Source organism: Daphnia magna, linkage group LG5 (assembly GCF_020631705.1).
Source record: "Daphnia magna isolate NIES linkage group LG5, ASM2063170v1.1, whole genome shotgun sequence".
In the NCBI taxonomy this organism is placed as follows: Eukaryota; Metazoa; Arthropoda; class Branchiopoda; order Diplostraca; family Daphniidae; genus Daphnia; species Daphnia magna.
Window position 1 is genome coordinate 6,490,175 of NC_059186.1, and position 23,401 is coordinate 6,513,575.

General features: G+C 39.6%; 5 protein-coding genes and 1 long non-coding RNA gene across 10 annotated transcripts; 4 read left to right on the forward strand and 2 right to left on the reverse strand.

Annotated features, from left to right (window-relative positions):
- Nucleotides 1-1,784: 1,784 nt before the first annotated feature.
- LOC123472639 lies at nucleotides 1,785-4,717 on the forward strand. Its single transcript, XM_045174515.1, has 2 exons — nucleotides 1,785-1,908; nucleotides 3,777-4,717. Exons 1-2 carry the CDS (start codon nucleotides 1,785-1,787, stop codon nucleotides 4,715-4,717), a joined length of 1,065 nt encoding a protein of 354 aa, XP_045030450.1.
- Nucleotides 4,718-6,655: 1,938 nt separating this feature from the next.
- LOC116923545 (putative fatty acyl-CoA reductase CG5065) lies at nucleotides 6,656-8,987 on the forward strand. Its single transcript, XM_032930040.2, has 8 exons — nucleotides 6,656-6,968; nucleotides 7,064-7,312; nucleotides 7,385-7,533; nucleotides 7,601-7,770; nucleotides 7,845-7,977; nucleotides 8,071-8,314; nucleotides 8,415-8,668; nucleotides 8,738-8,987. The coding sequence occupies exons 1-8, from the start codon at nucleotides 6,756-6,758 to the stop codon at nucleotides 8,820-8,822; spliced, it is 1,497 nt and encodes a 498-aa protein (XP_032785931.2). The 5' UTR covers nucleotides 6,656-6,755; the 3' UTR covers nucleotides 8,823-8,987.
- A 413-nt stretch (nucleotides 8,988-9,400) lies between these two features.
- Nucleotides 9,401-13,646, forward strand: LOC116923532 (ABC transporter G family member 20). Its single transcript, XM_032930028.2, has 12 exons — nucleotides 9,401-9,804; nucleotides 9,951-10,373; nucleotides 10,795-10,888; nucleotides 11,163-11,438; nucleotides 11,515-11,723; nucleotides 11,823-12,033; nucleotides 12,103-12,280; nucleotides 12,343-12,458; nucleotides 12,542-12,612; nucleotides 12,717-12,805; nucleotides 12,865-13,041; nucleotides 13,116-13,646. The coding sequence occupies exons 1-12, from the start codon at nucleotides 9,623-9,625 to the stop codon at nucleotides 13,421-13,423; spliced, it is 2,334 nt and encodes a 777-aa protein (XP_032785919.2). The 5' UTR covers nucleotides 9,401-9,622; the 3' UTR covers nucleotides 13,424-13,646.
- A 928-nt stretch (nucleotides 13,647-14,574) lies between these two features.
- On the reverse strand, nucleotides 14,575-16,793 carry LOC116934313 (lipase lipl-4). Of its 3 annotated transcripts, XM_045173378.1 has the most exons (10): nucleotides 16,654-16,793; nucleotides 16,414-16,484; nucleotides 16,140-16,356; nucleotides 16,019-16,045; nucleotides 15,865-15,955; nucleotides 15,547-15,793; nucleotides 15,313-15,468; nucleotides 15,168-15,252; nucleotides 14,954-15,099; nucleotides 14,575-14,876 (listed from the first exon to the last, which is right to left on the reverse strand). In XM_045173378.1, exons 2-10 carry the CDS (start codon nucleotides 16,456-16,458, stop codon nucleotides 14,721-14,723), a joined length of 1,170 nt encoding a protein of 389 aa, XP_045029313.1. In that variant the 5' UTR covers nucleotides 16,459-16,484; nucleotides 16,654-16,793; the 3' UTR covers nucleotides 14,575-14,720. The 3 variants fall into 3 exon arrangements, with proteins under 3 accessions (XP_045029313.1, XP_032797770.1, XP_032797769.1); XM_032941879.2 differs by lacking the exon at nucleotides 16,654-16,793 and having other exon boundaries at nucleotides 16,019-16,033; nucleotides 16,414-16,645; XM_032941878.2 differs by lacking the exon at nucleotides 16,654-16,793 and having other exon boundaries at nucleotides 16,414-16,645.
- A 13-nt stretch (nucleotides 16,794-16,806) lies between these two features.
- LOC116923531 (ABC transporter G family member 20) lies at nucleotides 16,807-21,674 on the forward strand. Of its 3 annotated transcripts, XM_045173377.1 has the most exons (14): nucleotides 16,807-16,824; nucleotides 16,894-16,952; nucleotides 17,572-17,787; nucleotides 17,902-18,324; nucleotides 18,745-18,838; nucleotides 19,080-19,376; nucleotides 19,481-19,677; nucleotides 19,763-19,970; nucleotides 20,058-20,235; nucleotides 20,301-20,416; nucleotides 20,488-20,558; nucleotides 20,623-20,711; nucleotides 20,812-20,988; nucleotides 21,047-21,674. In XM_045173377.1, exons 2-14 carry the CDS (start codon nucleotides 16,945-16,947, stop codon nucleotides 21,352-21,354), a joined length of 2,382 nt encoding a protein of 793 aa, XP_045029312.1. In that variant the 5' UTR covers nucleotides 16,807-16,824; nucleotides 16,894-16,944; the 3' UTR covers nucleotides 21,355-21,674. The 3 variants fall into 3 exon arrangements, with proteins under 3 accessions (XP_045029312.1, XP_032785917.2, XP_032785918.2); XM_032930026.2 differs by having other exon boundaries at nucleotides 16,814-16,952; XM_032930027.2 differs by lacking the exons at nucleotides 16,807-16,824; nucleotides 16,894-16,952 and adding an exon at nucleotides 17,257-17,400.
- On the reverse strand, nucleotides 21,565-22,541 carry LOC116923595. Its single transcript, XR_004394580.2, has 2 exons — nucleotides 22,184-22,541; nucleotides 21,565-22,109 (listed from the first exon to the last, which is right to left on the reverse strand). It is a non-coding gene; the product is annotated as an uncharacterized LOC116923595 (long non-coding RNA).
- Nucleotides 22,542-23,401: the final 860 nt, after the last annotated feature.

Below are 23,401 nucleotides of genomic sequence, written 5' to 3' on the forward strand. Positions count from 1 at the left end.
TGAAATAAAGGCAATTAGCAGGATTTGCAATTCGCGATGTGCACATTTGAACGGCAATGGAGATGGACACACTACCATCCTTCGCTACGTTACATTGAGGAAGACGTAAGTGGAACCGAATTAGAAATCGAGCGCTAGATGGCTAGTGGTAAAAAAAAAGAAAAAGTAAGGGTGAAAAAAAATACATTTTTTTTCCGTGGCGAAACCGAATGCCATAATCCTGCACAAAAATCCGAGCACCGATTTAATTTTTTAAAGCCACCTATTGGCGGGGTAGTGGGTTTTTTGTTTGTTTTTCTTTAAGGGGGAGGGTAGACGGGGTGATGGACACGACAAGGTAGGGTTGGGTAAGTCTAGACATTTAAAAAAAGTGCCTTAAGGTATTACGCTTTAAGGCAAGTTACAGGTCAGGACATTTTTGCAACCCCCAGGGTGGTGTGTTTTTTAAAACGACAGTTGGAAATTTAGGGCTTGGGCTTGGTAATGTTGTTTACCGAAACACAGCTGCCTGTAAATGTTTACGTCGTTGTCAATGGCGTAGGTGTAGCCTTTCTTAATGTGATGCTGGAGATCGGTGTTCGATTCCAGATGAGGTGATGATTTATTATGGTTAACTAACGAGAAATTCTCGCTTATATGTAGAACACATTTTCATCGAGCAATATGTGCTTTTTTTTGTTTATTAAATAATTTTAAAATAATAATCCACTTCGTTCTAAAAAAATTAATAATCCCAGCAAATTCGAATGAAGAATATTATAACCATACCAAATATTTCCCAATTCCTTATCGGGAATCGAACACTGATCTACGGAGTAGCAATCAGAGGCTCTACACATATGCCATCGGTATTGTAAGGACGAGTAATGGTTTTCTTACTTGTCCTTACTTTTAATATTGAATGGGGAATCGTTGTGTGTGATGATGATGAGTTTATTGTTGCACAACGTTTTTGCCAAAGACCGAGATAACAGTTAACAAGACGAGTCCGATATTAAAGAGACTTACTAATGAAGACTGCAGAGAGACTCAAAGATGAACGAAAAGCGACTGGAACATGATTGGCACAAGTAGGGCACAAGACAGACACAAGACTGACTGCTGATGAAGACTGCAGAAGACTGCAAGAGAGACTGACACAAGACTGACTGACAATCGGGGAAAAGGATGATTTATACAGGATACTGTACTATAATATTGCATACGGTTTTCCCTCAATAAAAAATCGTGCAGGACCGTAAAAAAAAAATCCTACCCATTCGCCATCTAGCGGTCGATTATCAACTACGTTTCCACAATTTATTTTGGTTAAACGTTGCTGCGCGCCTCATGACACAGCGACACAACTAAACCGATTGTATTGTAATAATCCTGTTGATTTACACCTCAGTATTTGTTTATTCTGAAATTAGTCGTCACGTAAGTGAGCACGGCATGGCACAAAATGGATTCGTTCGTCAAAAGCATCAGGTAAGATGCTAATTAAATCATTACGTTTCTAGCTGACATCCAATTCCTACTTTGTAGGCTTTTAAATCGCCATCTGATACTGTTTGGAATTTGAATTCCATCAGTATCGTGCTGCAAAAGTCTTTCTCAACCATACCTTGTCCAGCGGAAAAGAAGAATTGTGGGATAGAATTATACACTACATTGGTAAATGTAAAGCACTGCATTTTCATTCTTCTGAGCAATATTAATGTTAACGTTTTGAATCTAGGACTAGGTTATTCTGTCAAGAAAATTTTCCAGATCACTGGAGTAGGGGATAAAACTCTATATAGATGTCTATCAGAAAGGGAGGTGAAAATTTGAGGAAATATGCAGAGATAGGTGTAGAAGACCTTAATCAAATTGTGAGCAGTATGTTTAAAGACAGACCTAATTTGGGTAGTGTCAGCACCCAAAGTAAATTAGATGAAAAAGGTCTTTTTGTACAGTGAGATAGGATAGTTGCAGCAGTTAAATTTGTTAAAAATTTGCACAACATTCCACAAGGGAAGAAACTCATTAGGAGAAAATATAGTGTAAGGGCTCCTCTCTCCCTTGTCCATATAGACGGTCATATGAAGTTAAAAACCTGGGGCTTTGCAATTCATGGGGGCATAGATGGGTACTCAAGAACGGTGATGTACCTGAAGGTCGCAAACAACAACAAAGCTGCAACTGTGTTGAACAGCTTTCTTGAAGGCGTAGCTCTATATGGCGTACCATCTCGAGTGAGGTAAATAATTTCAATGAAAAATGCAATGATTACCGAAATGAATATGTATCTTTTAATTTTCTCTTGCGTTTAGAACCGACAAAGGGGGTGAAAATATTCTCGTAGGGCGTTACATGCTGACCGTACACGCTACTCAAAGATCTTTAATTGTGGGGAGGTCGGTTCACAACCAACGCATAGAACGGTTCTGGGTGGACGTTGGAAACGGTTGTGTCACTTTATTTTACAATATTTTCATGTAGGTTCCCTGATAATTTTAATGTCTTTTTATTTTAATTGTTTAACATAATTCAAATAGATTTATTTACTAACCTTAAGTGACTTGCAATCGGGGACAGTACTCTGTGCTGTGGGTCAGTCCACGCCAACTCATTTTTTTCCGTCGCAAAAAAAAATGGGTTTGGCTGATTTTTTTTCTGTGTGTTCTCTATGATATTGCAATACACCTTGCAAAAGAAAATTTTTTTTTGCTTAACAGGAGATGAATTTAAAAAATCTAAAGTTTCCGGGCTTTTCACTTATTTTTTGGGCGTTTTTACGATAAATTCCATTTTTGGCCCGGTAAATTTCATAAAAAAAAAAAAACGAAAAGAACGATAAGAAAGAGAAAAATTTTTACTTTTTTTGGTTTGGGTACAATTTTGAAACATTTTTGTCGCCAGGGCGTAATTTCCATTGAAAGAATTTATTTTTAAATGCTCGCAGACAAAATCTTTTTGTTTGGACGACATTCATTTTTGGCAGAGTTATTCATATGATTGTAATGAATTACCACACAAAGATTGAAGCTTTACCCGTTATCGGTTACTTAGTTATATATTTTTTTAAATGGTGTATATTCCCCCATGCTGTCACCGCGCGCGCTCCGGCGCGGTCGCTCCCCTTCGATCAGAAAAGGAGCAACGGCGGCGCAACGGCATATGATCCCTTTTGAAGGCGGCGGATGAAAGAGTTAACAAGCTTGTCAATTCCAAAATTCGTTTGCTTGTTTATGGTTAATGATATTTCCAAACAAGTATTTGGTTTTTACTTGGAAAAAAGAACAGTTCAATTTCATAAGTCCAAGAAATCGGTAGTTCAAATCACGGTTCTCCGCACAGTTTAGTTGTGTATTTGATTCAGTTTCAAATTTCGCAAAATGGATATCTCTTTAGACAAGTGCTGTGTTGGTGTAATTGTAAATTCTGATTGTTTTAAACAGGTGTACACTACTAGTTTGGATTTAATTGTTTTACTCGATTTGCCTACTGACGCACAGCGTGTTATTAAGTTTAGATTTAGCAGTGACAGTGTCAAAACAATCTGCGCTCATCATTTTTCAATGTACTATGAATACTACGAAACGCTCCATTTTGCGAAAAATTGTTGTGACCCGTTTAACATTCACAAGCGCGTTATTCGTGGCGTTTAGATCTTGAATTAAGTGACCGAGTGTTTTCAGCCGACAATAATTTAAGGTGAATTCCTGGCAAAACATTATGTCCACGTTGCTCAACAAAAAAAACTGTGCTTTCCCGTGAGCCACAAACACCGCGGCACAACGATGTTTAAGCGATTGAGAACGACAACGAAATTTCGAGTCCTTTCGTTCTTGAAAAAATAATGACACCTCGCCGCGTGATTGACGCTCTTTGTAGTGCTGCGGTCATCACACCTATCGTTGATCTCGATAAAAGTAATGCTGAAAGACGTTCTCGAATTTGTGCTAGTGCGCTAGAAAATTTCAAACGTAACATTCTCAGCAGTGAAAATGACTCGTCACTAGAACTGAAATCAAGTGACTATTCTGAGTTGATGAAAGCTGTCAAACAAAAAATTAAATCGACTGAGAAACGAGGTCAAAAATTATCACTCTTAACTCTTGCTCCCGCAAGTTGGACACATCGACAAACAAGTGATTATTTTGATGTGAGTGAATATGCTGCTGCCCAGGCAAGTGAATTAAAGACTCAATCTGGAATTTTAGCGTACCCAGCTGCTAAAACAGCGTCACGTCGGATGTCAAATGATGACAAACAGCGCATCATCGATTTTTACACATCAGATGAATACAGTCGACAGCTCCCTGGCATGAAAAATGTGAAAAGTGTGAAACAACCAAATGGCAAAAGACTTAAAATACAAAAACGTTTGCTTCTAGTCAACGTAGATGAACTACATTCTGATTATAAAAAGAAGTATAAAAACATCGACGGAATAAAAACATTCGGCCTTTCCGCATTTGCTGACCTCAGACCGAAACATGTCATTACTGTTGGGTCCAGTGGTTCGCATTCAGTTTGTGTTTGTATATACCATCAGAATGTAAAACTCATGTTATCCGCTATTGGACTTGGAGAAGAGCGCCATTTATTGATGGATAAAGTTGTTTGCTCGGTCTACAACAAAACGTGTATGGTGACTCGCTGCCCAAGTTGCCCTAAATCGGAAGCGCTGGAATCATCCTTAGAAGATTTAATCGGGCTGAAGGTTGGCTTGGCTGAAGAATGCTGATAAGAAAAACGCCGATAACTTAAGGAACCCTAAAATTTGTGGTGCACATTTCTATGGAGGTATTGATATTTCCACTCAATCAAATTCGGCGTTTTTTTTATCAGCATTCTTCAGCCAAGCCTTCTTTGGGGCCGTTCACATACTACGTAGTGGGATTTTGGCGGATTTTTACCCCCCTCCCTCCCCCTTGTAGTAGATTGAAGTGTTCGGGCTGACTCCCCCCCTTGAAATTACGTAGTAGTTCGCTCGACCCCCCCTAAAAAATATAGGCCTATATATATTTCGAAACTCAATTATTTCTGTATTAAAAAAGTAAGCATTCTTTGTATCATTTTTGGTACAGTGACATATTGAAAATTAACGATGCAAAGTATTTTTCTGGTTGCCAGATTCTACTTTTTAACGGATTAATAATACAATTATTAAACAGAAACATTTTCCCATGGACTAGCATAATGATCATCAATAGAGCAAATGGGCATTAAGGGAACTGAAGTATTGTTTGCTTCCACTGGATATCCAGGAATTCGGCCTGACAAGTCTAGTTCATCTTCCTCAATCCATTCGGCGTCTTTCGGACCATTTTCACTGTTAGCAATTATTACCATCATTTCTCTTGAACAGTCGACTGCTCATGAGGAGCTTTCGCCAAAAATAAACAACGACAGCGTTGCCAGCTTAGGAAAAACAAAATTGTTTTTTTAAATTGGAAAATTTTTGAAAATTTGTTTCTACTACGTATCAAATCCCCGGGCTCCCCCCCTCCCCCCGTAGTATTTTGAAGTAATTTGTCTGACCCCCTCCCCCCCTAAGCCCACTACGTAGTATGTGAACGACCCCTTATCGGTAGACTCCCCTACCCCCCGACTAAGTAGAACAATTTTTGCAATTTCAAATAGAGTCTTTCCATTACTCGTTTTTGTCATTATCGGGTCGGGTAATCGGGTAGCATATGGAAACACCAAAATATTTTTATCAGTATGCTAGCTGTCTAGTAGTAAATTTTTAGTGGCTTATTGGATACGTTTCCGTCGGCGACGCGGGAGATCCGCGTTCTAGACTTGGACGAGAGAACTGTTTACAAAATAATTCCGGTCATGAAAACAGTGTAATTGTTTACGAATTCAATAATCATTAATCATATATAAATATTTTTTTCAAAATTTTAAATATTATACAGTACCCACCAAATTATTACCGAATATTAGGTACACCCCCGTTTTTTTAGTGCATTCTTATGGTGCTACGGGTCTTAGGAAAACTTGAATATCTTTTTACTGATAAGGACTAAATTTTTTTTCCTTTTTTCCTCTATCCGAAGAGAAAGTGCTCTAAAAGTTATCTTAACATGAAAAAATTTTAGAATTTACACCCAGGGCGCTAAAGTATCGTTCACATGATTAGGTACATCACTTTTCTCCCCATAAACGCCATGTTAATACCGGCGTTTCCAAAAATATAAATAAAATACTTCAAAACATCCTTAAATTAATTTTTTTATGCCGAACCACGCGTTTTTTTTTTAATCTATTAGAATATAGTGCATGTTTTTGAATTATTTGAACTAAAAAAATGCTTCCCTATACCCCAAAGTTGTTACACTGAAATGTTTTACAGAGAAAATTATGATTTGTGCTTGCGCCACCAGGGGCACTGGGATCAATTTCAAGTGCTCAGATTTTTTTCTTTAAACACAGCTAGATTTTTCGTATTATAATCAAAATTTGAACGGCTCAAATACTGTTATTTTCGCGTTGGATATCGTTAGATATATATTTTCTTTGCTTGTATGGCTGTTTAACTAACTAAAACTGAAAGCACCTGAATAAATCTTGGATTCGGGGTTATGAGCTATAGCATACTGTATACCATTTGGCATTGACCTCGTCAAAGAACGGTTGCTAGTTACCTGGGATATCCTAAGGGGGTGTTACAGAGTCTATAAAATGGACGATGCATCAAAGATTAAGCAGCACTTCTAGGGCAACCATCGCTTCCAGTTTTATCTCTCCGGAGCGTATCCAGCGGGGTATTAACAATGGCAGTTAAGGCAGATAGAAAGCAGTCAATTATAAGTGAATTTTACAATGGTCGTTCTGTTTTCGTAACGGGAGCAACGGGTTTTATGGGCAAGGTGTTGGTGGAGAAGCTTGTACGAGCGTGTCAAGGTATTGAACGTCTCTATTTACTGATGAGACCTTCGAGAGGCCAAAGCGTCGATTGTCGTCTTCAAGGACTCATTCAAAATCCGGTTAGTATTTTCTAATGAGTTCCCATAACCTTAGTTAAATCAGTTCTGCAATGTTTTAATAATTTTACAAATACGAATGCAATTTATTTATGCAGATATTCGACAAGGTCAGGAAACAGCAGCCGGATGTGATGAGAAAAATCACAGCTGTGACGGGGGATATGACCTCTTCGGGACTGGGACTGTCTCCTTCCGATTTGCAGTTATTGACAGATAATGTTTCGATAGTCTTTCACTCTGCTGCTACCATCAAATTCAACGAAGAACTTAAAGCAGCCTTTCAGATGAATGTTAAAGGACCCCTGCAATTACTGGAAATTTGCCGACAAATGAAACACCTTCAAGTAAATTCTTTTTACGTAACCGTAGTGTAAATCGACAAAAGTCCTTTTGAATTTTCTCGTCTTCGTTTTCAGGCTCTCGTGCACGTATCAACGGCTTTCAGTAATTTCGACAGTGAAGAAATTAAAGAAGATGTTTATCGTGACGCTAAAGTTAATCCTGCAGAGTTGTTAGAATTCATTGACTGCCTAGATGATGATGGAGCTAAAAACATGTCAAAGCAGTAAGCGCTCATTGTCTTAGAATAGCAAACTTATTTTTTTTCAATTAATAGGAGTTTATCCTTTAAGGTTACTTGGTAATTATCCTAATACCTACGCTTACACGAAAGCCTTGGCCGAGCAATTGCTGAAGGAAAGATGCGCAAGCGTTCCTTTGGTCATCGTCAGGCCATCTATCGTTACTGCAGCTCAAAGTGAGCCTCTTCCAGGCTGGGTTGACAACATGAATGGAACATCCGGTTATTTTATTGAGAATCTCTGTGGTCATGTTATTTTGAACTAAAAGTTTGACTACATTTTATAATGGCTTTAGGAACGATGGCTGCAGTTGGTAAAGGTTTATTCCGCATCCTGAAAATTAAAGAAGATATGATCAGCGATATTATCCCTGTTGATTACCCCATCAATCTAATGATTGCTGTCGCTTGGCATACAGCAACTAGCAAGTAGGGATCTATTCTCACCTGTAATAATTCCTCGAATAATTCTCACAAGGAAAAAAGAATATTTCATTGTTTTCAAATTCTATCGTGTGTCAGTCCGACTGGCGTTTCTGTTTACAATTGTACCACTGGCCATCTTAACCCGCTCACCTGGGGTCTCTTGAAACGCTGGACGATTGAATCTTGGTTGAAATTTCCCACCAAGGACATGATGTGGTATCCGGGTGTCTGCTACACAACCAACGACCTTTCGTTCAAGATCAATCAAAATTTGCTTCACGATTTGCCGGCCTATTTGATGGACTTGTTTATGAAAGCGACGGGCAAACGAACCAAATGGGTACGACTCACAACTGAATTAACTGTGTGATTTAAAAAATCAAATTGGAAGGAAGTTACTGGCTATCACAAATCTCCCTTTTTTTTATTACGGAAAATAGGTCCGGCTGTACTCCAAAGCCAGTGAAGCTTTTTCGACTTATGAATTTTTTACAACGCATCAATGGCGATTCATTAGTAACAATCCTATCCATTTAATAGAAGAAATGTCCGTCGAGGACCGCAACCTTTTTTATTTCGACGTTCGCAAGATCAATTGGCAGAACTATTTTGAAAATTACATTTTAGGTCTACGACTGTATGTCCTTAAAGACGATATTAGAAGTCTCCCACTAGCTAGAAGCAATCTCAAAAGGTATAATTCATTGAATTCACTTTTTTTCTGTGATAAATGACCTTATCTTTGTACCATTATTTTCTTTAGATTGTATTGGATACAATTTGTGGTGCTTTTTCTCGTCTTAGTGGGCTGCATCTTGTTATTTTCCGCAATCTTGTATTGTATGTAATCGGCTTATTTGTTCTAAAATCTTCTTACAAACATTTATACTCGAGTCACTGCGTAATAAAAAGATGACTAAACTAACAGCTAGCTTGGCAATCGTGAAAATGAACAAAAATTTTACTGTTACTATTTGGAAAATATTTTTAAGATACGCAAATACAAATTGCAAATTATATTTCGTGCAAAACGAACAATTTAAACAAATAAACGCATCAGGAAATGTAAGCTATATTTATAATGGCAACAGTAAATTTTAAAGAAGGTACCACCCTAAGCTACTAAAAAATTTCAAATGGCACCGACGTGCAAATTATGAACGAAAACAAATCTAAGAGGATATATTTGTTTATGATATTATATATCCATTAGCTACGGCGTGAAAAGTAACGGAAATTTTGGTAGTACAATGAATGACGAACTTGTAAATTTTTCTAGAATCTACGTAGATGCATCAAGTCTATGGTTGTCGAGCGTTGAATGAGATCTTGTTAGTTGTCAAGGTGAAAAGGTGGGCTCTAAAGAGGTGGTGGGATGTGACGTGAACGTCCTATATTCCTCTAGGCGAGTCCCGCTGCCATCGTAAAGGCATTGAGATGATCGTTAAACATTGGAGCTCTACCGAATAATCATTCGGAAAAAGTTTTGTTACGCCATCGGTCATAAAAAAAGAGATTCCCTTTTTAACAATTTGTATTTTTTATTTATTATTATTATTTTTTATTTCTTATATTTTGACTGGTGAAAATTTAAGTTTAGTTTGTTGAGAAATTTTGTCTCTGGGATTTTTTACTGTCTTTCTAAATTATGACGAAAGACGTTGAAGGTCCGGCAGTGTTCGTCTCCTCTGATCAATTTGACAGTGAAAGAAATAACGACACCTGTGCTGATGGAGTGCTCGTCCGCAAGGCGAATAAAATTTATGGCGTTGGAAATAGCCGCTGCGCAATCCTGGAGGAACTGAACATGACCGTTAAAAAGGGAACCATGTAAGATACAATTTGATTGCTGTCTAAATAATTGATTGCTCTTGTGCTTTTCTACTTGTACTGAATTTTGCTACTGTAAATTTGATGTCACTTTGCAAACTATCGATTGCGAACTATCGATTTTGTGCTGATCAATTCTTTGACAGATACGGATTATTAGGGGCCAGTGGCTGTGGCAAGACGACCCTTCTGAATTGTCTTATTGGCCGCCGCAAATTAAATAGCGGAAACATACTCGTCTTCGGTTACGAGCCCAGCTCTGAGGAGAGCGGAATACCTGGCCCGCGGGTTGGCTACATGCCACAAGAAATCGCTTTGTACGGCTACTTTACCATTAAGGAGACGCTGCATTACTTCGGTCGTATCTACAATTTAAAAGCAGATTTCGTCAATGCCCAACTGGAATTTCTAACCAAGTTGTTGGACCTTCCACCGAGCGATCGTTACGTAAAAACGCTGAGCGGTGGTCAGCAGCGACGAGTTTCCTTTGCTGTCGCCCTGTTTCATGAACCTGAATTGTTAATTTTGGAAGAACCGACTGTTGGCGTTGATCCCTTACTTAGACAAAGGTAATTCCCAGAAAAATTGTATCCGTGTGCTTTAAGCTTCATTGCTTTGTCACTTTTCACCTGCAATGTTGTTTGGGGGAGAGGTACTAGGCAACAACAAAACCTGAGGGTATTGGCATTGCTTGTTACTTAACGAGCTGCCACGTGCAGATGAGAAATTTTTCTTCTCCAGCCTTTGAACTTTGAAAAGCCTTTGAACGGTAAAAAAATCCTAGACTGAATCACTCACAAGGACAGAGAGACAGACCGTGTGTGTCTGTGTTACAGGTGTCTAACGTGATAACTGATAAGTGTTGATTAGTGTGCCATTGGCCAATTGCTTCCCAGGTTCACGTCCTTCATGTTTTCTTCATTTTTCATGATATTTCAGACTAGAATTGAAAGAGAATAATGTTTAGTGTCCTTATATTCGTTACAACAGCATATGGGATCACCTGGTCCGTCTGAGCGTCGATCATGGAAGAACCGTCATCGTTACGACCCACTACATCGAAGAAGCACGACAGGCTAACACGGTAGGACCGCAATAATCTATTTATTAGAAAGTAACGCTTAAACTGTCATTATTTTCAATGGAACCCATTTTATTTTTGGTTGTCGGCTGTCATTAGATTTTTAAGACATTCTCACGGGCTATTCGTTTTTTTTATATGTTTTTCTCTTTTTCAACGGGCCAGTTTGGTTTAAACACGAGCCCCACCTGTTGCTACTCGTCGCTGATAAATTCAGTGTTTACGTTAAAATCCACTGCTCTTTTTTTATTTGATTTTAAGATTGTGTTTTACCTAGATTGGATTGATGCGTTCAGGTCGTTTGCTAACGGAAGATAGTCCAGAGAATCTCCTACAGAAATATGCGCTTTTTTCATTAGAAGACGTATTTCTTCGCCTATGCACGCAAGATTTCAGTAATTCGCAAGCTGAAACCGTTAGTAATGCCGAAACTGTCGGTGAGATAGCCTTCGCAGTCCAACAACTTTCAGCAGGTATTGACAATGATGCCTTTGAGCGTAGCGCAAGTCAATTGGATGTCTCCGGAACACCTATTCCCCCAATTTGCGTTTCAGTAAGAACATTGTTTTCCCACCCTTTAACAAATTGCAAGGAAAATGGAAGTATTTTAATTTTCTTTATGAATACAGAAAGTAGTGCTTAACCAAGGTTCAGGTATCACTAACGTGAAGAGCGGAAAAATAAAGAAAATGGGATTCAAATTGTCTGTCAAATGCGATGAATCAGAGCCCGTCATCCATCAAACTTGTAACACGCAATCTACGACGAGATTTTTCTCTCGTCACCGTCTTGGCGCACTGATTCAAAAGAATTTCTTGCACATGTTTCGAAACGTTGGGTATAATTTTTATTATTATTTTTTTTTCCCGTTTTCCTTTTCTGTTACTTTCTGAGTAGCGATCAATTCAATTCCTAATTGAATATTATTATTCGGCAGCTTATTTTTGTTCGTCTTCCTTTTGCCGGCCAATCAAGTGATACTCTCTTGTTTATCTCTGGGAGGGGATCTGACGTCCCTCAAATTGGCTATCGTTAATGACGAGCTGGATCCGACCCAAGATCGTGTCTGTAACTATACAACAAGTTGTACTTATTCCATGTTTAGTTGCCGTTATCTTCGGTTTATAGACAACACGACAATAATCCAGGTTCAACACTTTCTAGATTATCTCTGACCGTAAGTTTATGACCGATCTGACGTCCGTACGTTTGTATAGGTGCCATTTCGAAGTGTTGAGAAAGCTTTGGACGCGACCAAACGAGGAAAAGTTTGGGGCGTGGTTCATTTCGGACAGGACTTTACCGATGAGTTGATGGTTCGGCGGGCGGATGGTATTTACGCTGATAACGAAACGATCCGGGCTAGCCGTGTCGCGATTACTCTAGATGAATCAAGTTCGTGGAAGTAGTTTTTCAAGGTTGTCCGCATAACTAATCGGCTCATTTGTATACGACAGATAAGCAGGTTTCACTGACCATTAAACGACAACTTATTGATGCGTTTGGCGATTTCAGTAAGGACATCTTGGCAGCTTGCTCGTATCAGCCGATGGCGCAAAGCGTTCCTGTCACGGTAGACATTGAAAAACATTTAAAAGGTGAATATTCCTAAAAACGAGCATTGAATTTTTCCTTTTCTTGTATCGATGTGCTCAGTTTCTGGATCCGATCTATGGAGAAGGCAAACCACCGTTCACCGATTATATGATCCCTGGCCTTATTCTGGCGTAAGTGAACTACGACATCCAAAGTCGGATGTTCATTAAGTGTATAATTAACTTTCATATCAAGTTCTTAAAATATTCATTGCCCTTTGCATTTCCCATCTAAGGATTATCTATTTTCTTGCTCTTGCACTCACAACCGGTGTCTTCCTAACTGAGCGCAAATCAGGACTTTTCGATCGCAGCCTAGTAGCCGGTTTGCCAAACAAATTGCATTAACTGAGAACGAGATTTGACGCTTTCTTGATTTCACAGGTGTTCAGATGACTGAATACATGGTGGCTCATCTGGTTAACCAATTAATCGTTCTGGTTGGCCAGACATTTTTCGTTTACCTATTTGCGCTGATTGTCTTCAACACTGCTTGTCACGGCAACTTTGCTCTTGTGGTTTTCCTCACCCTCCTCCAAGGATTGTGTGGCATGTCGTTTGGTAAATGAAAATCACGAAAATAACGCAACTGTTTTGTATATTTATATTTCACTCCATTCAAATGCAATGCCCAGGACTTCTAGTTTCGGTTTTGTGTGACGAAGAGACCAGTGCCATCCAGATCACGCTGGGCAGTAATTACACGAACCTCCTCCTGGCGGGCATGTTGTGGCCAATGGAGGCTATGCCCACTTACCTGCGTTACCTTTCTAATCTGACACCGCAAACGTACGCCATTCAGGCGCTGAGAAATATCTTGGGACGCGGTTGGGGCATCGAGCGTCGCGAAGTCTACATGGGCATCGTCACCAGCCTCTGCTGGATTTTTGGCCTACTGTGTTTAAGTCTTATCGTTGTCCGCGTCCGCAAATATACCGGCTAATTTTAATAGGGTGATGTCTGATCTGACGCTTTACTAATCGCGGAACGAGAGATGCCTGAGTTTTATTTGTGTGGCTATGCTTTGGTTTTAAGATGGGTTAGTCCACCAGTTTGCTTGAGCTTTCCTGCTTTTCGTTTTGTTTGTAAACGTTAAGGATCTATTCTACCAAAATGTGGTTAATTTTTTACAATATAAAAACCACTTGGTTGCGTGCAAGATAAAACCGCAGTGTATGTTTATTTTTACTTCTTACGTCATCATCGAGAAAAGAATTTCTGACAAGAAAAGATTTTCTCTTTCTAGTAAGTTTTTCAAGGAGAACGATATATTCGCAAGGAGAAAGATTGATAGCGTAAGGTTTCTACGTTTTAAAATTGATAGTGCAACCTCGACTGTCAGGTTTACCTGTCCTTTTCCGGATGCTGATGGAAGGTGCATCGCTCTTCGATTAGGAGGGAGTTGCGTAATGTTGCGTAATGCGTAATGCGTAATCATTGTTAAATTTTCCCCGAAAAAAAAAAAAAAAAAATCAATCAAATGTGAAACTAACCTCGAATCATTGAATTGATAGCAACGTTCATGTGTCGTCCTCAACCGCTGATGTTGTGTCGTGGTTATATAACCTAACTAAACCTTCTTTAGTACGCAGTTCCTCACGATTTGCATGGAACACAGTATGCAAATACTGTAAATACCGGTATTTTGAAGGACTTATCGAATGCTGACTACAAGTCACCAGGTACTTTTAACGGTTCCTTGGCCTTCAGTCACCGTCCTATGCTTTGTATAACGGTGCATGCAAATTTCTAAACAATACCGACCCAGTCCATCTTTGTTTGCAAGAAAAATCACGACTGCTTGACGGATTGATGCTGCATAACTATTTCTCCTTTTTTCCCCCTTAACAACGACGTCTTAGAATAAACTCACACTGCGTAGTACGGACTCTCACTGGCAGCGGATGAACTCGAGGAACGCAAGAATAAAATTATTTGAATAGTATTTTTTTTTAATTTCAACCTTTACCGCAAACTATGTTGTATGCTTTTCCACTCGATTTCCGTGAATAACACATCGGTCAATGACTTTCAGTACCAGAATTCTGAACTTTCAAACATTTGAATAAATACTTAGTTTTGCAGCAGGCGGAAAATGGGAACAAGTAGAACTTTTGTATTAAAAAACCAAATAAACAAAATTTAGTGAAGAGTTAAAAGAGAATGACGTCTTCTGTTGCTCATTTAAAATTAGCTTTGAATGGCTACATTATTTGTAATCTTGCACTATGTTTTCCCGCTTAATCGTGGGCTGACAGTAGGAAATGGGTCACGGGCAGATAAACAAGTTCGGCCGCATGAGGAGACCAAATGAAATCGCCGTGACAGAACGTCGGATTGCCCATTCGTATCGAGCCCTTCAAATTTCTCAACTTGGTTTTCAGCCAAGAGACATCCTTGAAAAAATAAAAAAAGGGTATAAATTAATTAGAACTTTAAAGGGACAACGAAAACAGTTAAACGTTTAGTTCACCTCTGGTGGAGCGAATGGGTCGTTATCGGCGTGAACTAGAATGACGGACACGGTCACTGAAGTGAGGTTGTATTCGGGTGGGAGAGTTGCACCATATCGCTTTTGATTTTCTTCCGCCCCGTAGTCGAAATAGCTCAATGACTCTCCTGCCCGCAAGTAATTGCTCAAGATTCTTTCCGACTTTTAAATTGATTGTTATTCAATAAAGATATACCGGTGTTATAGTTTTGTAGAAGGTGCTCCATGGTATATGCTGAGCCTCCCGCTGGATAATGGGCGATTAAGCGATAGTATTCGTCCTATCATGCCACACGAATTGATTGAATGAAGCAACAACAGAAAAATTATGAATTACAAACATTGTTGAGTATATCTGATTTCCCGAAAACATGAGACAGCCAGTAGCGCCCAAATTCAGCTCCAAATTCACTCGTTTCGCATATTAAACGGGTAATGGAATGTAATACGCCATCGTTAGTGTGAACCTCTCCTATGCCAAACATACGTTGATAAAGCTATGCCGAGCAGCACAAAGATTCGGAAAAATGTTATTCTTAACAATTTTGTAGGTCAAAATGTGATATATAGCCTACCTGATAGAGCTTCACGAAGGGTGCCATCAGACGGAAGTAATTCTTTAAATGTGCAGCGCTAACGGTTGGACCGAACCCAATCATCACATCCACTTTATCGTTCATTTCAGGGCGTTCGATTGCGCTTATAAAAAAGAGTGAACAGCCTAGTGAATATCCGATATAAGCGGCCAATGTTTCTTCTCTGGTTACATTGAGGACGTAATCTATGCTGGACGTGATGTCGAATTGACCCATTTCGTCCCAGCTTTTTGTTTCAAAATACATACATGTTTTTAGCTTCTTTTCTCATATTCAAATTGAGTTATTACGCCCTACGAAAAATTCCAGAATTCCCGATCTTTGTCGCAATCAAGGCTGACATGCTTCCGGGAGTAAGTGTTTCCTCTAGAATTGCCTAACCAAACGTCTAAATAGATATTGGAATTTGTATTTTAAATGCGTAGACAGAAAAATTATAACAAAAACTCACCAAATCCAAGGTCTGCTAAAATAAAAGCTATAGATTAATTTAATGATTTAAAAATCAAATAAATATTCTTTACAAAAGGATTAAAGGTGCCCACATGTGTAACGTTTGAACTTAAACTTACCCAAAGAATTGTTGGTGGAACTGACTAACCAGAAGTGATCGCTTCCCATCATTCCGTGTTGAAGGAAAACCGGCCTTCGCTTTAAATGGGACGTTCCGTTTTGCGGGTAACTTTCACGCCTTCCACTTGGTATCCGGTGAAGTGCAAGAATGTATCCATCGTCCGTAACCACGTGATGGATTTCAACTGGATATCCTCGATGATAAATTATCTCTGGCTATAGAAATTAAAATTTAGAAAACATTTCTGAATAAATTAAAAGGAGATATCCTACAGTTGTCATAAACGATTCCGGGTCTTGGAAAACGTTGCGGTCCATTCGAGATCGAATGGAATGTAAGAACCCTTCCATCAGATTTGTATAAAAGTTAACCAGATTCGTGGGCAATCGCAGCGTATCAGAGGGACATAAATAATAGACGGCAATGGAAATAATTAAAATTTGAACGAGTCTCACGTCCTTCATGGTAAGAATGTCAACACGTTAACTTTTTGCATGCGCTGGTTTATGTACCTCCAAGTAACCATGGGTAGCTACGCGTACACGAAATGTACTACGATGGTGATGGGCGTGATTGTAAATAGTTCCCGCAAGGCAAAGCTGACGTGACGATGTTTTCTTGCGATTCGCCCGGCCGAGATGCGCACTTGGTGATATGAGTTTGTACTATAGAATTCGACGAAGGTCGTGGATCCAAGTAATAGCACCAAAAATTTCAGGGTTAACAAGCAACTGCTCTTTGTTTCATTACAGTCGGCGATTTGAGATCACTATTTCGGCAACACGGAAAACAGCCAGCCGTGTATGATCAGGTCAGTCCTTTTTGCTGCGTATTCGTTTTTACAACTGCATTCATTGGCGGTGCCTGAAATTAAACATCATATTCATCTGCTGCACTGAAATTTTTGGCAAACTGCCGAGTAAAAAATCAAGGCAATTCCATGAAGACGAGCGTAACAAAAAACGTTTTCTTTCCTTTTAGCGCAAAATGGTCTTGTGAGTTATTGCACCTTGAAAAATAAAAGCTGAAGTTCATAGTTGTAGTAGTAGTGATGGCGGGCCACAAGGCCAAGGGGTGGGACTACGCAACAGCTGGTTCTGGAATATCTGAAAGAAAGACGTCATTGCAAATTTTTGTAATGTGCTTTTCATCCTGAGGGGAAAGAGACGGTACGCCAAACCAAAAACCTCTCCTGCAGCCACTACAATGAACTTTATTTGATGGAATAAGTCTTACAGAACAAGAGCTTTATTTTTCTGGTGTGTTTTTACCTGTGCTCTTCAGATTTTAATTTTAATTTTTAGTCTTTAGTGAAGCGTTATCGAACAGTGGTTATCACAAGTAGATAAACCGAGAAGAAGTCTAACAATATTCACCTTAATTTGGGGTTTAATCTGTCTCCTAATTTTATCCACAACATTCGTTTGTAGACATTCGTTGCGAAGAATGACGAACAGCACGGAAGGAACGGCGATAGTGTCGCCGTCACGTCACGTCGAAAGTGAAACACACAGCAACAGCATTGGCAGTTGTGCTCGCGTAGTTCCGGCTGTCCTTATCCGGAACGCGATTAAAAGATATGGTTTCGGAAAAGGAAGCTGTCCAGTCCTCGACGAACTTCACATGAATGTTAAAAAAGGGACAATGTAAGACAATAATTGAATTTCCTTAATCGCATCGATTCTACTGCCGCTTAGTGCTGCTAATTACCTGGATTACGTGCAAAATCTCAGTTATTGAAAAACTTAATTCTCTGACAGATACGGATTGCTGGGGGCCAGCGGCTGTGGCAAGACAACCCTTTTGAGCTGCCTTGTTGGCCGTCGCAGATTAGACAGCGGAAACGTGCTCGTCTTTGGTCACGAGCCCGGCTCTGTGGAGAGCGGAATACCCGGTCCGCGAGTTGGATACATGCCACAAGAACTCGCCCTGCACGGCTACTTTACCATTAATGAGACATTGCATTATTTTGGTCGCATCTTTAATTTGAAAGCAGAGTTCGTCAATGCCCAACTGGAATTTCTAACCAAGTTGTTGGACCTTCCACCGAGCAATCGTTACGTAAAAACGCTGAGTGGGGGTCAGCAGCGACGAGTTTCCTTTGCTGTCGCCCTGTTTCACGAACCTGAATTGTTAATTTTGGACGAACCGACTGTTGGCGTTGATCCTTTACTTAGATACAGGTGATTGTCGCTATGTGCTCGAAGCTATTTTTTTCCCTCACTGATATTGTTTGGAGTCGATAAGGAAAACACGATAGGGGGGAAGGGGTTGAAACTTTCATTTTACGTAATGGGATTGCACGGTAGGAAATTTCTTCCCTAGCCTTTGAACTATTAGAAAGAGAATGGGCACTGAAAATGTAACCAAAATAGTTTGAACTTTTGAGTCATGCAGTTAAAAAAGCAAATACTTTTGTTTGCACACATTTTCTTTGAGTTCAGATACTCAAATCCTGAAACCATATTTCGTCGATTTGTTACCTAGAATGTTGACCGCGAAATCGTTAACAGATGATAAGAGTTAGAATTTCCATAATTTTTGTGGGAAGCCCAATTAAATCTAGGCTACACAATTTATGTATATTTTTTCTTCGTTTACAGTATCTGGAATCATCTTGTCCGTCAGAGCGTTGATCACGGAAGAACCGTCATTGTCACAACCCATTACATTGAAGAAGCTCGACAAGCTAACACGGTACATATTTAAGAGTTTAAACATACATTATGGAGTTTTTTATTCTCTATGCTATCATCGATTGAAAATTGGCTATGCACAAATCGGCACAAATCTGCATTAATAGTTTCAAACGTGTTAGTCAAACGTGTCAAGTTAGACTTATTACGTCCTGAGCTGTATCTTATATTTGCACGATGCAGTGTCATTGTAAACGATGTTGTTAGAATATCATTTAACATTTTTCTTTGTGGATTTCAAGATTGGTATGATGCGTTCAGGTCGCCTTCTAACAGAAGAATCGCCAGAGAATCTGCTACGGATGTATGCCCTTTCGTCGTTAGAAGACGTATTCCTGAAACTCTGCATGAAAGATAATGGTATCACGCTCAGCGAGGAAGCCACAGTTTCTAACCCAGCTGGCCGTGCTGCAGATCAAAGGCAAGAAAGCAGTAGCAATGTGTCGTCTGATGACAGCATCTGTCAACTGGAAAGCTCTGAAATCAGCATCGACCGTGGTCATCAGAGCGAAGTGTCTTTTCCTGCTGCTTGTTTTAAAGTAAAACGATCCAGCATTAATTTCTAATTTTACGCTAACGCTCAATGCTCCGGTTTAAATTTTTTGTTCAATTATTGACTACACAACCGTTTTATACCATGCAGAAGGTACTGCCCAATCCTGGTATTAGTAGTACGAATGTTAATAGTGAAACCAGCAGCGTTGTAATGTTCACCGGCAGTTGCAGCAGTACGACGTCTAGCAATAGCCGAAACCGCAATTTCACGGCGCCTTTATTCTCTTCGCATCGTCTTATTGCACTAGTTCGGAAAAATTATTTGCATACTTTCCGGAATGTCGGGTAAGGAATTCAACCTTTTTTTGCTATGCTTCTCTTTAGGTTATGACAACATTGAAGATTTTCATTTATCGTTGGATGATGATAGGATGTTTGTGTTTATTTACTTGTTGCCTCTTATTCAAGCAACGATTTTTAATTTAACGCTGGGACATGAGCCGACTGGCCTCATGGTGGGCATCGTTAACGATGAGGTGGAACCTAGCCAAGGCCGACTCTGTAACTACACGACGGCTTGCTCCTATTCCATGCTCAGTTGTCGCTACCTTCGGTACATACGAGACAATATCATTCAGGTTCGATATTTCACATAGTCTGAAACGAAATATTTTCACGATTAGGAAGTGAATGTGAGTGCGATGGAATAACCTATTTCTAATCAGGTTCCATACGAAAATTTGACGGAAGCATTGGAAGCTGGAAGAAGCGGTGAAGTGTGGGGGGTCATCCATTTCGGACACAATTTCACCGAGGAGTTCGAGAAGCGGCAGGCTGACGGTGATTCGGCAACGCTAGAAAACATTATCAGAAGTCGAATTGGCATTAACATGGATTCTTCCAGTGAGCCAAACGTAACATTAACTTTCTTTTACTTGAGACTAACCATGTGTTTACCTTGTTCACAGATCACCTTATTCACGCGTTTATTGAAAGATGGATTCTGGAAGCTTTTGGGGATTTTTTCAAAGATTTTATGAGATCTTGTGAACGCGAGCCAGAAGCCGGTTACATTCCTTTGGAGGTACGTTAATTTTTTCTAAATAATCATATAGTTTCAACGCAGAAAATGTTAACAAGACCTGTAATTTTTAGTTTCTGGAACCGGTTTATGGCCAAAAGGAAACCCAGTTTACCGAATTCATGGCCCCCGCTTTCACCGTGTTGTAAGTTGTTATCGAAACAAACGTATCATTTTTCTTCCGATATATTCACGAGGTTCTTTTCAAGGATTGTGTATTTCATGGGAGTCTCCTTGACTTCTGGTGTCTTCATTTCTGAAAGACAACAAGGTCTTCTCGATCGTTGCATGGTGGCAGGTATATTTCCTCATCATGCTTGTAAAATAAAATATGTTTTCCCAATTTTATATTTATATTATATTCCAAAGTTCCCAATTGTACTCTTTTATTCTTGTAGGCGTACAGATGACGGAGATTTTAATGAGCCACTTGATCAATCAATTTACAGCGATGATTGGCCAGACAGCGCTGGTTTTTATCTGTATGCTACTTATCTTCAACATTCCTTGCCACGGCAGTCTTACTCTAGCGATTTGTATTACTTTTCTACAAAGCTTTGTCGGAATGTCTTTTGGTAAGTACCCTTATTACTGCATATACCCTTATTTTAATTCTGTATTTTCTGAACTCAGGTTTACTGATAGCCACAGTATGCGACAGTGAAATTGGCGCCCTCTTAATTTCGCAAGCCAGTTTTCTCCCTTTTACTGTTATCTGTGGTGTTAGTTGGCCGATTGAAGGCATGTCGTTCTATCTCCGTTTCGTAGCCTACTCTATGCCCATGACGTATGCTATAGAATCTTTGAGATGTGTTTTCACTCGTGGTTGGGGTATAGAACAGCCCGATGTGTACGTGGGAATCATAATCAGTGTTGCATGGATATTGGCTTTATTGGCTATGTGTGTGATTGTTTTACGAGCAAGAAAATATGCCAGTTAGTTAGTTGAAAGGGTCTAGCCAATACTAATCGATGCTCGGGTTTGCTTTGAATTAAGAGACGTGTAAAGTTTATTATTTTCGTTTGCGGAGTTTGAGGAGGGGACAAACAGGATCATGCAACGTATTAGCTTGATGTTTGAACGACTCGTAAGTTTCGTAATGATTGATTTTACATACATCACCATGTAATAATGTAATGAAGAACCGAAATTGATGATCAGTCTATATTTGTCTCATTGTAATTCAGGTGAAACCAAAATCATAAACTGCGCGTATTATAAACAAACAAAGAACACTAATAAAAACTTATCTTTGTTGAATTGTACCTAGAATGCTTAGTTTCATAAAATTCTGAGACGTATCCAAATTATAGATTTCGTAAAACAGCAAAGGCAATTTTGCGCCAACATACTGTCCTTCCTGCAGCAGCGCTAAATTAGGGACAAAGTCTTTTTGGCTAGTTGCCAAAAGGACTCAAAGGTTTCTGAGATTCCGACTCTTGGACTTTTGGCCCTCGACACTTGGACGAGTGGTTCGCGACGGTACGTAGGACATCTGCCTAGCGACGTTTGGACTATTGGTTCCCGATGTTTTGCCGCTGCAACGAAATGTTGCTGAACCCAGCGATTCCTACACTATGCGATAAGTGGGCTCCTATGCCAGCGACAAAAGGACTCCCGGGCCAGAAACAAATGGACATCCATGCAAGGGACGTTTGGACTCTTATTTCTTTTCTTTACATAAGATACATGAGCCTTCAAATGAATGTTGTTAAAGGAAATCATAAAACATTACCAAATCAATCTGTTAATTATATTGGAAAAAGTACCAGATTGACGCGAGAGCAGTATCCTAATATCCCAAACTTTTACTGCCGGTAATCGGGGCCGAGCCCTAGTGGACTGGACACACTGGTTATCAACTTGGTCTCCGCGAGACGGTCTCGAAGGCTTTTACTTACTTTAAGTTATTTGGTGAAAAAGATTTAATTCAAGTTAAAAAATCTGTGGATCGAGACCGTCTCGCGGAGACCAAGTTGCTGGTTATAGTTATTTAGGTTTTTTTTCCAATGAGGTATCAGTTGCCAGCGCCAGATGGTGCCTTGTACCCCTTGTTTTTTGTTTGATTGGCTGTCTCTAGGTAACGCCTACCCGCCATAGAAGGTATTCAAGCAGAGTACAGTGCCGGTCCAGTTATAGAACCGCCTAGCTATGGAACCGGCTCGGTTATCGAACCGATTTTTCTTTGCCGTGTTTCAGCGCTACCGTTGGCCGTATTATGTACTATATCGATTTTCTATGGCGGGAATGAATGGGTTTTGCCTTTTAAAAAATGCAAAAAAATAGTACTGTAATGGGTTTTATCTTTTTAGGCAATGTTGTACATTGGTTCAATGACCCAACTAATAATAATAGGCGGTAAAGTTATTCATACCAAATACAATAATAATAGGCGGTAAAGTTATTCATACCAAATACAACAGAATAAAATGGCTTCCACTATTCATTCTTATCTTCTAGCACCTTGTTCCATTCCAGTCCTTCTACCAACTCTAATTTCTTTTTCCTTCTGGTATGACAACAGTTCTTCTAGTTCATCAAACCACTTCCTCTGTGGATGGTCCCCCACCAATGAAGATACACTAGTAGCTCACCATTCATAGCCATAGACTATATTACACATATATTAAAAATCTTTTTAAGTTAGTCATAGCAACGGTTCGAACACGGGACTATAGATCCATGACGAACAGCATTACCACTCTGCTATGTGCCCTTACATTCTAAGACCGTCAAAGTTTGAGGGATGAAAGAACCAACGATAGGTGGCACTAAGATCGGGTGCTTGGTTATAGAACCATTCAGTTATAGAACCGCGCACAGGCCGGTTCTATAACTGGACCGGCACTGTAATAGAATACTGGTGTAGCCACGGCCATGTTAACTCCCTCTCTCGGATTTTTTCCCAAAAGTTGTTGCCAATTTCGCGTATCGATTGTGAGAAAATGAGGCAAGATATCGATTTAAGTGTCCCATAACCGTAACTG

Coding starts and splice junctions, on each gene's coding strand:
- LOC116923545 (XM_032930040.2), top strand. CDS start 6,756: ATGGCAGTTAAGGCAGATAGAAAGCAGTCAATTATAAGTGAATTTTAC. Junction 7,771..7,844: donor CAACATGAATGGAACATCCG/GTTATTTTATTG, acceptor TAATGGCTTTAG/GAACGATGGCTGCAGTTGGT. Junction 8,669..8,737: donor GCTAGAAGCAATCTCAAAAG/GTATAATTCATT, acceptor TATTTTCTTTAG/ATTGTATTGGATACAATTTG.
- LOC116923531 (XM_045173377.1), top strand. Junction 19,678..19,762: donor CATACTTTCCGGAATGTCGG/GTAAGGAATTCA, acceptor GGATGATGATAG/GATGTTTGTGTTTATTTACT. Junction 19,971..20,057: donor TACGAGACAATATCATTCAG/GTTCGATATTTC, acceptor ATTTCTAATCAG/GTTCCATACGAAAATTTGAC.
- LOC116923532 (XM_032930028.2), top strand. CDS start 9,623: ATGACGAAAGACGTTGAAGGTCCGGCAGTGTTCGTCTCCTCTGATCAA. Junction 11,439..11,514: donor TTCCCCCAATTTGCGTTTCA/GTAAGAACATTG, acceptor TTATGAATACAG/AAAGTAGTGCTTAACCAAGG. Junction 12,281..12,342: donor GATTACTCTAGATGAATCAA/GTTCGTGGAAGT, acceptor TGTATACGACAG/ATAAGCAGGTTTCACTGACC.
- LOC123472639 (XM_045174515.1), top strand. CDS start 1,785: ATGTCTATCAGAAAGGGAGGTGAAAATTTGAGGAAATATGCAGAGATA. Junction 1,909..3,776: donor GGGTAGTGTCAGCACCCAAA/GTAAATTAGATG, acceptor ACGATGTTTAAG/CGATTGAGAACGACAACGAA.
- LOC116934313 (XM_032941878.2), bottom strand. CDS start 16,605: ATGAAGGACGTGAGACTCGTTCAAATTTTAATTATTTCCATTGCCGTC. Junction 16,357..16,413: donor CGGAATCGTTTATGACAACT/GTAGGATATCTC, acceptor TAATTTCTATAG/CCAGAGATAATTTATCATCG. Junction 16,046..16,139: donor TTCCACCAACAATTCTTTGG/GTAAGTTTAAGT, acceptor ATTAATCTATAG/CTTTTATTTTAGCAGACCTT.